General features: G+C 49.0%; 1 protein-coding gene across 1 annotated transcript in view; it reads right to left on the reverse strand.

The window, feature by feature from the left end:
- Window positions 1-14,970, reverse strand: part of SLIT3 (slit guidance ligand 3) — a 584,284-nt gene that overhangs the window by 98,950 nt on the left and 470,364 nt on the right. The window contains exons 11-12 of the mRNA XM_084761243.1: window positions 9,508-9,579; window positions 5,604-5,675 (exon numbers count right to left, since the gene is read on the reverse strand). Of these exons, the coding sequence (XP_084617369.1) occupies window positions 5,604-5,675; window positions 9,508-9,579 (144 nt within the window). The remainder of the gene's footprint in view (window positions 1-5,603; window positions 5,676-9,507; window positions 9,580-14,970) is intronic.

Below are 14,970 nucleotides of genomic sequence, written 5' to 3' on the forward strand. Positions count from 1 at the left end.
TTGAGATCTGTAAAAAAAAGAGCATAGTCTCTCCCCAAAGGCCACTGAAGTCCCAGCGATAGCCATCACCCCTGGTCATATCCCATCCTCACAGGCCTTGGCTGCAGGGTTTCGAAAACACAAACATCTGGAGTCGGGTTCAGTGATAAATTACATTAAAATCACCTTGGCAACTCCAGCCAGCCACATGTTGAGTCGGCGGCGCAGAGCTATCATTCTGGGTTGTATTTATATTCTGTACACCTGCCCAAAGGTCTGGGGAAAGAGGTGGCTACAGTGCTCCTCCTCTTAACCGAGTGTTCGCAGAAGATGCCAAGACCAGACTCCAGATGTCGGGGAATGCAAGGTCTTCTTAGCAAACCAGTGCCAAGAAAGCGCAGCAGGCTTTCCAAGAGAAAGGGTGAAACTCTTCCAGGAAAGATCCCTGCGGAGACCAGGGATGAAGCCAGCCAGAACAGCAGCATTGTCAACTTCCCTTTTCCTGAACCTAGGAGTCTGTTTCTGTTTCACAAACACGTGCACGCAGCAGATACACGGGAGGAGAAAGATGGTATCTAGAGCCTCTGGCATGACCTTTCCTTTGGCTCCTTCAGGGGAGAACACTTTTAAAAGAAGGTGTTATAAAGGCTCTTTGCCATGAAAAGAATTCTGTATGTCTCTAGAGAGGGACTTGCTCTTACACATGGGCATAAAGTATAAGTACAGATACCAATTAAGGGAGCTCTTATGGACCCCTGACTAAATTGGAGGATCTCCAGGCGTTCGTCTCTCATTAATATGCCCGTCTTCTCTTTTATTTAATTAGAATGAACCCTCTGCCACCCTAAATTTCTTTATCCACTAAGTGTAACAGGACTGGTCTCTTTTCATGTCTCCCTCCTATATGAAATATGGGGAATTAATTTTGACCTTCAGCAACTTGCTGATGCCAGTTTGAGGAAGACATGACTGATTTCTAGTGCCACGCTACAGAGGCGCTCTGGCCATGACCAGGCTCTAACTGGAGCTTGTGACTGGTTGCTCGGATCCGCGTTATACCAAACACTCACAGGAGGAACCCTCCAACTCCCAAGGTGGCAGAGGTGACACTTCCTTCTCTCCTGATGATAGCTAAGCTATGCTGTTGTCACAGGCCTTGGGTTGTCATGGTGATTGCAGATGGAAGGGAAACAAAAGCATGGAGCATACAGCATCGCCATCCCGTGGCCTGTCTGAGAAACACAGGAGGGCCCTGGGAACAGGGTTCAGGTAGGGTTTTAGAGAGAATCAGAGGAGAGCTGAGACCTAGAGCCTAGAGAGGCACAGCTATCACCCAGATGTTAGGCAATCAAGTGACCTTGCCTATTTTAGCTCTACTTGCCGCACCCTCCCCAGTAACTTTGGGGGGTGGTCACTTCTCTATCTGACTGCCACCTGGTGACTAATCAGGCCTTCAAGAAGACAGAACCAATTACAAGAAACATTGCACAGAACTCAGGGCTTTCCTTAGGAAAGGCCAGATTCACAAGAAAGGGAGGAGTTCATTCCTTAACATTTTGCAGAATTGAAGTGCTTCTCTTACAGGGGAAGGCTCTCTTCTTCCTGTGTCCCTAGAAACAAGAGCTCCTAGATTCCAGGTCCTACACCTTAAAATATGAGTGATCAAGGACAAGTTAATTAAGCCTCAGTTCCCCATCTGTACAGCGGGCTCGATCAAAATACTTCCCTTGTAGCTTTGTTGAGAAGTTTAAACGCGGCCATGCACAAGCCATTGCTTAGCACGAGTCCCGGGCATATTAGGCACTCAGTCACCGTTGGACGTCCTGGACAGCAGCAGCCATAGGCAATACGTGTGGGGCTGCTGGGGAGGGAACGTGATCTTATGTGTAGGGAAGCTGAGCTCGCTGCTCTGTAATTGGCGTGTTGCTTGGCAAACTTCAAGAGCCTCAAACGGTTCCGTCTGCCTTCCAAGAAAATTGAACAACAGGTGCCCGGGTTGTCTTAACTTATTCCAGGCTGAAGGCAGTCTGGTTTGGTTTAAGAACCTGGTGGAGCATGTTGAAAAGCCTCCGTCTCTGATGGCTTTCCCCCATTCCAGCAACTTTCCAGGGCATGCCCCAAAATCAATGACTGTTAACTGAATGGTCTCCTTTCCCCAGGGGGAAAGCCGTGACAGCGCAGCTTGCAGCTGCCCAACAGAGAAGGAAATGACAGCCCCAGTGACAAGCTGACTGCCTTTTGTGCCTCCACGATGGGACTCTGAGTCACAAAACGCAGGATCTTAGGGCATGCTTATCTGCTGACCGCCCACACAGGATCAGATGGCCATCCCTTCAGATGTCCTGAGAGCTCAGGGGGACAGAGGGAAAGCAAGCAGTTTGAGATTACACAGGGTGACACTTTCTATTCTAACCGTAGCTTCCCAGGTGCCTCCCTGTGTCATCCAAATCCCTGCCTGGCAGCCCAGTTGAACAAGGAAGCAGATAGACTTTTTCACATCCCCAACAATGAACTGGTAGTAACAAACAATGACTGTATGCTTACACAGTGAATGACTGTCGGCCCTGGACCTGTTTAGGATGAATTACACGGAGGTACACTAGCTGCTCAAAAACATCTGAAGGCAATGATAGTGCGGACCCCTGGGTTTCCTAGGAACCAGGACCGAGGTTCAGTTTAAGGATGAGCTTTCCAACTTCCAACTGTGCAGTAAGGACTTATCACAGAAACCATCAGCAACGGAAAGACAGGCATATTTGTCAGAGAAGGCATTGTGGGACTGCAGCACCAGCTGTGTGTGTGTCTGTGTGTGTGTGTGTGTGTGTGTGTGTGTGTGTGTGTGTGTGTGACCGGAGACCTTGCAAGTTAGCTAAGGATGCAGCCCAGAGGACAACCCATCAGGTCCAGGGTCAGCTCTAGGGGCTGCTGAAGCTTGCCTGTACAAACCCATCTGGTGCTGTCTCTGAGAGTGCCTAGGATGCTGTAGTATTATTGGTGTCGATTGTCTGTCCAAAGGAGCATGGCGTGCAAATTGCCAAAAGGGGGCTGCCTGGGTACATCTTAAACTGGGCATATCAGGAAGGATGGCAGCTAAGTCCAGATCAGTCAGGAAGGGGAGGAGGGGACAGAATAACCAAGCACAAACAGCCACTTGGTTCCTGTTAGTGTCATAACAAGTGCCAGAAAGAAAATATCCAGGACCTCCAGGCATGGAAGGGACAGTTCTACTCTGAGACTGACCAATCAGTCACTCAAGAGAGAGGGAGGTCGGAGAGGGGGAGACAGACCTCCCATGGACTGCCTCTGAGTCAAAGGGGAGGAATTCACCCCATCAACCAGGGCATTCTAATCGGAGCCTCCTTATCAGACGATCTCCAGCCAAATGAGGAGAAATACAATCTACAGCCCACTGAACCCTAAATTTGATCTAATGGGGACCCGCTTTCCAACTGCTCAACAGCAGGTCAGAGCCGGGATGATGGGTTTTAGCCTCCCCGCCTGCGGGCTCTTTCTGGAAAGCGAGCCAGCCTGAGTTGTGTCAACTCCTGGTCTCCACAGAGGGAGAAGCAATGTTTTCACCCCCTAGCTAGTCAATTCCATCTGCTCAAAGTGGTGCTGTTCAGCTGGCGCTGCCTTTCCAGCCCGGGAGTGGGGGTGGGGTGAGATGGGGGTGCTCATAACCTCCTCACTGCTGTCAGTTTGTAGCAGGGAACACATTTCCTTTGTTTGAATCCTTGATACACACCATTTACAACGCTGAGCACTTTGCTGTCCGGTCTACTCTCCTTAGTATGACATGGGCATGCCTATACCATAAAAGCTCATTCACACCAGCCTGGCTGGACACAGTATCCCCTAAGTCCACCTCCAGGCAGATGCCATTGTTATTTTTCTCCTGGGGGATCAATGGCTACAGTTAACCAGCCCTGTGGTGGCAGTTGTAACTTTGTTTCTCTGTTAGGAACAAAGAATACCATCTGTGAAACACCCAGATCCTTCTGGAACCCTGGCATGCCATTCCACAGAACGGCCTTATAGACCCACAGAGGGCTGGGACCTTCGCACCCAGCTCTCTGCCCACCGACAGCTAGGCAGATTGAGATAGAAGTGGAGGACGGGCCAGCAAAACGCAGCAAACAGACAGGGGTTTCCTCTCTCTGGTTTTCAGCTGCGTCAAACCAGTCTGATGGTTACTGTGCTGGATCCTCGGCCCAGTAACTTGATGGACATTTCATTCCAACATGATTCATATTGGTAGACATCCGGGGACAATCTGTCAGGGACTTGGGAGTTTAGGCTGGGAAGGTATGAGATGGGGGAGGGCCAGAGGAAGTCTTCTAAAGTGTCCTTGTCCTCATCTACTGCTTGGTGTCTTTGGCCTTGAGGTTTTTTTTTTTTTACCCATCCCATTCAGAGATTTGGCTGGACCATCTGGTCCATAAACTTATGTTTTGGCTCCTCCTCACTGTCCAAGGGAGGCAGGGAGTATGGAACCTCTCTATATTGGGAATTGGATGCTATATATCTTTTTTTTTTTCTCTCCCTTCCTCCCTCACGGGCCAAATGTAGCCATCCTGGCCGCCCTCACTCCTGACTCTTCTGCTTTAATCTGAGGCCTAGAATTAAAGCTCTGAACTACCTTGTCTGGCTTGGAGATAGTATTTCTTAAAGAGACATTTGCATGCAAATCAGTCTGTACTCCTATTCAGGCCTGTAAGATCCTGTCATGCACTCTTCTGAGGGGCAGGGGCCTTTAGAAATACAAGACTCACTTTGCACAGTTTTGCTGTGTGATACAGGGCAAAGTCATGTACCTCCCTGAGAGTTGGTATTCTCTGATGCTCCTGGGGTCCTCAAGGTTAATTCTTAATGTCAACAGGAACTATCAACAGTCACAGACTAGATACAGATTCATCTGCGCACACACACAGTCCCAAATCCAGACACCGCGCATCAGTGTAGATGTACCAGCCACCTGGTCAGAAACCAGGGATGATTTTCGCTCGTCATAAAAATCTCAAATAAGCTAAATTTCTTCCTTTCTTTAGATCTCCACATCAGAGTTCTTCAAACATTTAAGCTCACATGCCCAGAATGAAATAAATGCCAATAAATAAGCTCAGAGCTTAAAACTCAAGCAAGAGATCTTCCTTTAAATGAAATAAACACTTTCCCCCTCAGCCTGTCTTGCCAGATTGTCACACTGCTGACTGGTTTTGCTCGTCTCCAATGGCTTCTCCCCACCCACACCTTTCTCAAGGTCACGTGCTTCTGGGCAGCTGTTGTGGCTTTCAGAGCAGCGTTTGCCTTGGGAAGGTTGCAGTTCCCCAAAGTCTTAGTACACCTCTGTAGGAAATTGCCTCTTGTGGGATTCAATTCCTTTCTTCCTCCCACGAACCCATTCATGACTCACTCTGGGGCCAGGGTTCTGGACTGTATCATCCAGGCTTATGTACACTGGTCTTGGTGTTCTCTGCCAACTCTCTGCCTCTTTGGCCTTGGAGAGGCCTTGGTGGCCCGTAGGATAGGTGTAAAGTCAAAGGAACGCTCCAGAGCATGGCTTAACGTTTTTGCTCTACAAAACCAGTCCCAGGGATGCAAGAAAGTATACGGTTCCTACTCACAGCAGCTGCAGGGACACCAGCCCATCAAACAGTCCCTTGGGGATCTCTGTGATCTTGTTCCCATAGAGCACCCTGGAAGAAAGCAGATGACAGCAATCAGCAGGATGAAAGGCAGGTCATCCCCTCTGTCACTTCTGGGGGCAGGTCTCGGGTCACTTCTGGGGGCAGGTCTCGGGGGCAACTGCTTTGCTGGAGTTGAGGTACAGAGGGCTCCATCCTGCTGCACTCCAGCCCAGCCCAGTACATCAGCCTCACAAGGAAGCAGCAGCCCCTTTGTGGTACCTCCTGAGCTGCGAGCGAGCGAGTGTGATTCAGGCCCCACTGTAAATAAGCAGTGTGGGAGGCCAGCCTGTGTCTTCAATGGGTATTGATTAGGCTGAGCCAGCCTATAGAATGTTTCCTTTTAATATCCCACCGCATCCCAGGAATTCCTGAGCTCAGTTCTTTAATCATCCAGGCAGCCAGCAGGGCTTTGGGTGCGTGGGGGCATCTCCAGATGGCTCAGGCTTTGCTGAGTGGAGGCCTGGCTCAATGGGGAGGCTGAGGAGTTTTGCTATCTCTGATGAAGGCAGCTTGTTTCTACTCTCCATGCGCCTGTCCCATTCTTTCAGAGCTACGAGGGAAGGAACTCGGAAGATTTTTTTTCATTTCATCTTTCGGGCTCACAGTGTCCCCTACACTGGTGCCCCCTATTTTGAGGCCTTATGTTTGGTGACTTGAGAAGGCCTGGGAAAGGAATATGGGTTTTCCTTTTAAGCCCAGTGCCCAGTAGGTCTCTCAACCTGCAACTGAGACTCTCTGCCTCTCTCTCTGCATCGTCTCATGACAGACTTTGCTGTCTGTGGGGTCCAGCCTCCTCTTCGATCAGGAAGCAAGCTTAAAGAGGGCTTCTGCTAAAACCCCTTCTTAGGTCTAAGTACAGAGACTACACAATTTTTAACTAATTCTCACTCAGATCTCGAACCTAGGCTGACAGCCATTTGAGGAGGCAAAATATTAGGAGGAAGAATCAGCGAATGAGAGGGAAACGGCCCCTTCCCCCTCCCTCCGCTGGCGCCCGTTTCCAGAAGCCACTGGGAGTGAACAGTGAGTCCTCCATCAGCCTGCGGGTGTGTTTCATTAATGCTTCAACAAATTAATGACTAAATAGAAGTCAGCATGATGGCACAGGCTCACATTTGTAATTCATATTAATGTCCCACTGCTTACTGTGCCAAATGTAGTAATGCCACACTGCCTGTTCGTCTCAATGGATGTCAGAGCTTCTAGAGTGGCAGAGGCTGCTGGGGGTGGGGTGGGGTGGGGTGGGGGAGTCCTCATGCAGCCCACCACTCTTTGGTATGGAACATCCTCAAGCCGGGCAGGTCAACAACCTGCCTGCCTATGTGTCAGCCTCAAGGATGCAGGCCTGTAGCCTGAGTGGTTTCCCACCTGAGGCCCTGCCTTGGTTACCTTCACTAGTCTTTCACGTCTGAGCCCAAACAAGCCTCCCTCTGGAGAAGTCTCCTGAATGTTTTTAGTTACGGATTTCTGCCATCTACTATCTCATTTTGCTTCCCACTAGCACTTACTTTATGTTATGTTGCATTACTTACACATTTATTTAGGCTTGGTTTATCAGTATTATTTTAAACGTATGGGGGCTTTGCCTGCTTGTATGTCTGTTTACTGTGTGTGTGTGTGTGTGCGCGCATGCTCGGTGCGTGCAGAGGCCTGAATAGGATGTCAGATCCCCTGAGACTGCAGTTACAGTTCATTATGAGCTTCCAGGTAGGTACTGGGAATTGAACCCAGGTCCTCTAGAAGAGTAGCCAGTGCACTTAATGGCTGAGGCACGCACGCAGCCCCTTTAGGCTTGGTTTTTCTGCTCTTCTTTTAACTCTCCTGAATGTTTTGGTGCTATAGGGTATGCCCTTGGCTGGATCTCTAGAGTGGAGAAAGAGCAAGGTCTAGTACAGTGAATGTTCACTGAGTGAATGTGTGACTTCCTGAACAGGCCTGGGGTAAAAAGGCTCGCCACCCCCTTACCCTACACTGTCAGCTTCATGAGCTCTGGGGGCTGGTCTCTTCAGTTCCTGGTCAGTTAACGCCAACAACACTGCTCACTTACACAGCAGGCATCTACTAAGCGGAGGGGGGCTGAATAAACAGAAGGTGAAAGCTGCTTCACTTAATGCTTGATATGCACCTCGGAGCTCCCTATTCGAGTGCCAAGTTCCTGGTTGGCGATTTCCTCTCCAAGACGGGAATGGTCCCACTATCTGGTGACTGTTCCCAAAGCTTGGCTAAAGGAGACCAGACAAGGCGACTGGCAAGGTTGGGATGGGATCCTGTTGGCAGGGGGCCTCTCTGTCTCCTCCAGTCTCTGACACTCATCACGATAAGCAGACGCTAATCTCACACGCGGCCCCGTCTTTGATATCCCAGCCAGATGTTCTATTCGATAAATGAAACTAATTTACTCAGCAGGCAGCAGACACCAGCTGAATCAGGGACTTCCTGTCCTCGGCCCCTGCCCAATGGGATGGGAAGATATGTGCATCTTGTTACCTGCACACCTATTAACTAGGCAAACGGGTTGTGAAGAGGAAAAGCAGAGGCAGTGTGCCTGTGAGCACCCTCTTTATTGTCTGGCGTGTGGAAGGGAACAAGGCATCAGATGATATAAATGTATCAGGTGATGAAACTATTGCTGTAGCTGATGCTACACTTTGCACATTCTATAGAGAGGGCCCCACAGCCCAGTGATCAGGAGAGAAACTCTGTATCAAATGCCCTATGTCTGAATCCTGTGCTCAAATCCCATCTCTCCCAGGCATTAGCATGTTTTCAGCTAAGTGTTTCTCATCTGTTTAACATGCTACCCCTCCCCCCCCACCCCCACCCCCACCCCACTGGTCCTCCCTGTGATGTATGCCGGTGAATGTGTTCATATGGGTGGGGTGTCACCACTTGTGTGCATGTGTGGAGGTCATGGCCCTCTCCCCAGCTGTGTATCTCTTCTTTAATCACTATGTGCCAGGTATAGTTTGAGGTGCCAGGGTTATAGACAGGAACAGAAACAGTTAAGGGGGCTTACATACATGACAGTAGATGCCACGCCTTATGTTTTTTTTGTGTGTGTGAGGATTCAGTGCGTGAGACTCCTAGAGGAGTGCTTCCTGGTCACTCACCATCAGTGCTTCATGAATACTGTCAGTTTTTGTTATTACCGTAACATGTGAGTCATGCAGTGTGTTTAGGCCAGAAAGGGATCACCGTCTCCATTCTCCTCGAGACAGCATGCAGAGAAGGCTCAAGGGACTGCCTAGCCCCGAGTGAGCTGCTGAGGCTTCGAAGGAGGGCAAAACCCCACCACCTTCATAGCCTGGGAGTCTAGTGGCCCTTGGTGGGTGAGGCTTTGTATCTCACCACTGGGCTAAAAAAAAAAAAAATCCAAGAAAGTAAGGGTGATGGGATGGGACGGATCTTTTTCTGAACAATGACCACAGGTTGGAACTAACCTGAAAACCAGAAAAGGAAATGCTGTCGTTCTTCAACAAGGCCACAGACTGTGGGGGGAGGGGTGGTGAACCACGGCCCTCTCCTCTCAGACATACATCACCATGCTCTCCACCGCGTCTCCCCTGAGACAGCACTGTGCAGCATGAGGTGGGAGGGCGAGAGCGGTGAGAGCCCAAGATGCATTCGAATTAGAAGCCAATAACTGGGGAAAAAGCTGCTTGGGCACTTAATCAATAAAAATAATGCATGTGAGTTGTAGAAATATTCCCCAAGATCAATTTCCCCCGAAAGAAATATTTGTTTCTTTTACTGGATTGCCACAAGTGGGTAAGGGAACATAAAGCCTTGATAAACACCTCCTGAAGAATACGGCTGCGCCTCCCAGCCCTGCCCCACTTACAGCGACGTGAGTGATTTCAGGCCCTGGAAGGCATCTGGAGCTATGTCCGATATCTGATTCTTGCTGATGTCTCTGAAAACATTAATGGGAAAGTCTGAGAACATGGCTCACAGGGTATGATAACGCTCTTCCTGAAGTACGCACCCAGCAGTTCAGCCATTCAAAAACTGGTACAGATTAACTGATCAATCAAACCATTTATTTATTCAGAGCACGAGAGGCAATGCCTAAAGAACACCTTTCCCACTGCCTCAGGGTAATGTATGCTGCCTTTGTATGTCTTCCCGGGTTCTAAGGAGGTGCCCACCAAAGTCTTGCCTGACCCAGAAGCGAAGCATGCTGGGCATTCTGATGGTCCGTGATCCTAGCACATAGGAGGTTGAGGCAGATGGGTTGGGAGTTCGGGGGCCAGCCTGTGCTACATACATAGTGACACACTGTCTCAACAAAACAAAAACAAAACCCAGGTGACTTCCCCCCAAACCAAACCAGAACTAAAACCAACACCAACAACAAACAGAACGAACCCCAAACCAAAACCAACCTCAAGCCAAGGGACTTGGTCTCAAATGCCAATACCAAGTATTTAACAGTACAGACAGGGTAGCATGGGCCCCGCCCAAGCGAAGGCCAGGTCAGGCTTCCTTATGCATTGCTTTCCTGTCTTGTACTCCAGTATTGAGTATCATCTTGAAAGTCTGTGGTATTTCACCGCCCCAGTCACTTCTCATCCCTGACCCAAAGGAGTCTCTGAGCAAAGATGATGCATCCTCTCAGCTGTGTGATACAAGCAAATCACAAGACTCTCAAAGAACACCTTTGAGATGGATGTGTCACTGGCTGGGAATGCTCCTCATTTACGAAGAAGCCCAGGGAGGTGACACATCCAGAGATTCAGAGGGCTATACTGTGTGTTAGAAGGATCTTCCAAACACAGTGCATGTGGTGGCTAGCCTGACCTCGAAGGTACAAGTGCAGTGGCTTGCCTGGCCTCGAAGGTGCAGGTGTAGTGGCTTGCCTGGCCTCGAAGGTGCAGGTGTGGTGGCTAGCCTGGCCCTGAAGGTGCAGGTGTGGTGGCTAGCCTGGCCCTGAAGTGCAGGTGTGGTGGCTAGCCTGGTCTCGAAGGTACAAGTGCAGTGGCTTGCCTGACCTCGAAGGTACAAGTGCAGTGGCTTGCCTGGCCTCGAAGGTGCAGGTGTAGTGGCTAGCCTGGCCCTGAAGGTGCAGGTGTGGTGGCTAGTCCGGCCCTGAAGTGCAGGTGTGGTGGCTAGCCTGGTCTCGAAGGTGCAGGTGTGGTGGCTAGTCCGGTCCTGAAGTGCAGGTGTGGTGGCTAGCCTGGCCCTGAAGGTGCAGGTGTGGTGGCTAGCCTGGTCTCAAAGGTGCAGGTGTGGTGGCTAGTCCAGCCCTGAAGTGCAGGTGTGGTGGCTAGCCTGGTCTCAAAGGTGCAGATGCGGTGGCTAGCCTGGCCTTGAAGGTGCAGGTGTGGTGGCTAGCCTGGTTTTGAAGGTTCAGGTGCAGTGGCTAGCCTGGCCTCAAAGGTGTAGGCGCAGAGTTAGCTTGGTCTTGGAGTTGCAGGTACAATAGCTAGTCGGCTCTCAAAGGTGCAGGGAGCCCTCTGCTGTAGACTTTCAGCATCCCAGTGTGAGCTGGGCCACAGGTTCTTGCTAATGGCCCATGTGGAGGGGCATTTCTTTTCCTCAGTTATTAGCTCAGGGCTGGCCTTTGGGCTCCTGTTACTGGCAGGAGAGGCGCACCAATTTCCTGTGACAAGAAACCTCTCCAGTTCCTTTCGTTCAACAACATAAATCAATGGGTCCTTGCTTTTGTGTGGGAGAGGGAGGGCTGAGGTCTTCACAGGCCAACAAGGAGGAGACAAGTGGCTATTGAGAAAAAGCACATCTGAGGAGATTCGGAAATGATGGCCTCCAGTGGGGCCAGACACCCAGCTGCCCAGCCTCTTAAACTCACACAAAAGGGAGTAGCTTTGTCCTTTCTCCCTCCTTCATCTTCCAGCCTCGGAAAAGGCCATGCAGCAACTTTTGCCCAGACTTCTGCTCCCTTCTGTCCTGCTTCCAAAGCCTGTAAATCTTAAGATACTCCCTAGGTTAAGGCCCCTTCTGCACAGCTGTCTGGCTTATCCCTTTAGCTGAGGAGATCGCCTCAGACAAATCCAGATTGCGCTTACAAACTCGTCAGCTTACACTGTGCTTTTCCTCAGGCTTCCATCTTTTTGTGTGTGTGTGTGTAAGGGTCTTAACGAGCAAATACCCTGGATTAGCCTAATCTCGCTCAACCTCAGGGTAGCTGCCTAGCAAAGCATGTTTTTTTTTAGAACAACACACAGGGGCTGCTCACACTAAAGAGGAAGCCCTTTTTTTGGACTCTTTCCCCCTCGTGGGATGTCCATTCCTGGTGCTCAGACTTGTAGCATAGGGCAAGTCCCTCGGCCACTGGGAAAGACTGCTTCCTCAGCTGTGCGGGGTATGGACTGGGACTTTCGTTGATGATTAGAACTTTGGGGCTCAACCCTTTTTGGGTGATATCATGAGCTGAGATATCTTCTGGTTTGGAAATAGTTGATGGTGGGGATTGGGCACGTGACAGTTTGATAGGTATAGACACTGTGGGGGATCACCCAGGCCTTTCCCCCCAGTTTTGTATTTATTTATACATTTGTAATGTTTTGGAATATGTGCTCACTGTGGAATGGCTAAATCAAGCTATCTGGCCCATTCAAAACCTTGGAAGTTACATATTATTACTTGTAAGGACACTCAAAACCTACCCTCAGAAATTTCTGAGTAGACAATACATCGTTATTGACTATAGCCATCATAGTATAGGGTACACCTTTCAAGGATCTTCCTCTTGCCCAACTGAGATTCTGTATCCTTTGGACCAACATCTTTCCGGTACCACCACTCCATCTCCACTTTGGCCCCTAGAATGTCATCCTACCTGTTGCTTCTCTGAGGTGGAAATTTAGATTTGTGTTTATGATGGTTAACTCCGACTGTAACCTGACTAGATTTGGTGTCACCTAGGAGACACACCTCTGGTTGTGTCTGTGAGGGTGTTTCAAGACAGGATCAATTATGAAGGGAAGGTGGACCTTAAATGTGGGTGGCACTGTTCAGTGGTCTGGGGTCTCTGACTGAATAAAAGGGGGAAAGGAGAAAGCCAGCTGAGGACTAGCATCCCTCCCCCTCTGATTCACGGCTTCTGACTCAAATGGCCATCTTATGCCTCTACTTCCACGTCTTTCCAACTTTGATGAGCCATATCCCTTTTAGTAAAAAAAAAAAAAAAAAGTGTATGGGTGTTCTGCTTGCATGTATGCCTATGTACCATGTATGTGTAGAGGCCAGAAGAAGGTGTCGGATTCCCTGCAACTGTAGTTACAGATGGTTCCCTGTCATGTGAGTGCTGGGAATCTGACCCAGATTCTCTGGAAGAGAAGCCAGTGTTCTTAAATGGTGAGTTATCTCTCCAGCCCCTGTGTCATTACAAACTGGGAACCAGAATCCTTACAAACTGGGAGCCAGAACGAACCCTCTCTGTCCTTAGATCTGTTTTAGTTAGAGATCTGGTCACAGAAGGGAGAAAAGTGCTCGATAAAGTGGGACCGTATGGGACGCTCCGGAGATTAGTCTGCAGAAGCAACAACCACCCTGAGAGGTTTAGGACACAAAGCTGCTAAGGACTTGACACATGCATTTGGGTAATGAGTGGATAACTCTCTCAAGGATGTGCCTGATGTCACTATGCTGGATACAGGGCCGTCAGTCTTGGCTAGGGCTCAAAGCCCAGAGTCTGATTTGTTAATCTAGGTGTTGGGGGGGGTCCCAGAAAACCACAAATACATATATTTATTAAATCTACAAGAAATGTGCATGCAGGAAATCCTTAGGTCATAGTACAAGTGCTTCAGAATCTAACCAATCTGAGACCCACTCAGTCCCCTGGACCTATACACTGACTAAGAGAAAGTGGCTTTCCCAGGCTGGGACAGAGGAGACAAATTCAAATACATATAAGGGACACACAGGGCCTAAGATAGTAGGAAACCTTACAACCTGTGGAAGATTTGTTTTACCCATGAGCACTCAAATGAAAAGAACGTGCTGTTTCTGAGACGTGGCCTGGCTATGTTGCTCAGGATGGCTTCAAACTCGCCATCCACATGTCTCAACCTCCTCAGCTGGGATTACAGGCCTGTACCACCTACGTTTGGCTTCACAGAACTCTTAAAGGACAATTTTAGCAGAGCAACGCAGAGTTGCCCTCAGGTGTTAGGGCCGTCAGCAAATTAACTCTATAGGAAAATGGTCCCCAGCACGCCATCTCTACATCGATATGTGTTTTTCCCCGGCAGTATTTATTTTAATATTGTGATGATCATTAAAAATAGATAGAATTGGAACTAATGATTCATGGATAATTCTCTTTTAAAAAGAGATCAGGATGTGTTCAGCTACAGCTGAGAGGGGAAATTTCCTCCCGTTAAATATTATATATAAACTATTCATGGTCACCTAGGAGGAAATCATTATTAGGGTCTGAAACCCGCTCTTATCTAAGGATTGTCTGAGCCCACACCATGAAACAACAGTCTATTTTCTTGTGAAGTTCTATTAGTCAAGAAAGTTTAACTGGATTCCTTTTCTCTCCCAACACCCCTTTGCAGGGCATCATAATAAATATCAGTAGCATCAGAAGTGATCAAAAATTAAATTCACTTTGCAGGTCATGACTGATAAGGTCTTATGAATTTTGAATGTGCCAATCGTGGCGACTTCAATAGGATGGGGAAAGGACAGTGAAACACAGCCAAGCCCTAAATTACCTGGACTTCACAAAAAAATTAGAGCAGTGACTTAAATCATGCAAGAGCTATAGGTTGAGGGCAGTAAGTGAACTTGTCATTTTTCACCAAAATTACTAGCTGGCTGCATAATCAAGCTGGGCTTTAAAAATGAATTTGGGGGGTGGGCACATGGAGAGTGAGCTGGAGAAGCGGCGATTCCAAGAGATTAATGACCCGAGATTTTAAATATTAAGGCCTATATTTATACAGCTCTTCTAGAAAGGATGCTGCCAACGGGCGGGATGGCGTCTGTGCTTTGTGCTGGCTCATTATATTGGTTTCCACTTTTGGAATTGCACTAGGAGAATGTCTTGTTTGCTTTGGCTTTCCAGGGAGACGGAGGTTGGCTTCCTGAGAGCTGAGGATAAGCCGACTAATGCCACTGTTTCGTGGGCCTATTTATTTTTTAACATGAAAGGAATCGGGAGACCTCGTCGGTAACACGCCCCTCCCACTCCAGGGGAACCAGCTAACAGGCCTGGCATGCGGGGAGAGACCGGAAGGAGCCCGTGCCTGTTTCCCATTCTCCAGTGGAATGAGAGCAGCACAGTGAGTACAAGGTCAAGCTAATGGTTTCCCAACATGGAAAAGGGACA

The sequence above is a fragment of the Acomys minous genome (assembly GCF_964271855.1).
Source record: "Acomys minous genome assembly, chromosome: 16".
NCBI classification, from domain to species: domain Eukaryota; kingdom Metazoa; phylum Chordata; class Mammalia; order Rodentia; family Muridae; genus Acomys; species Acomys minous.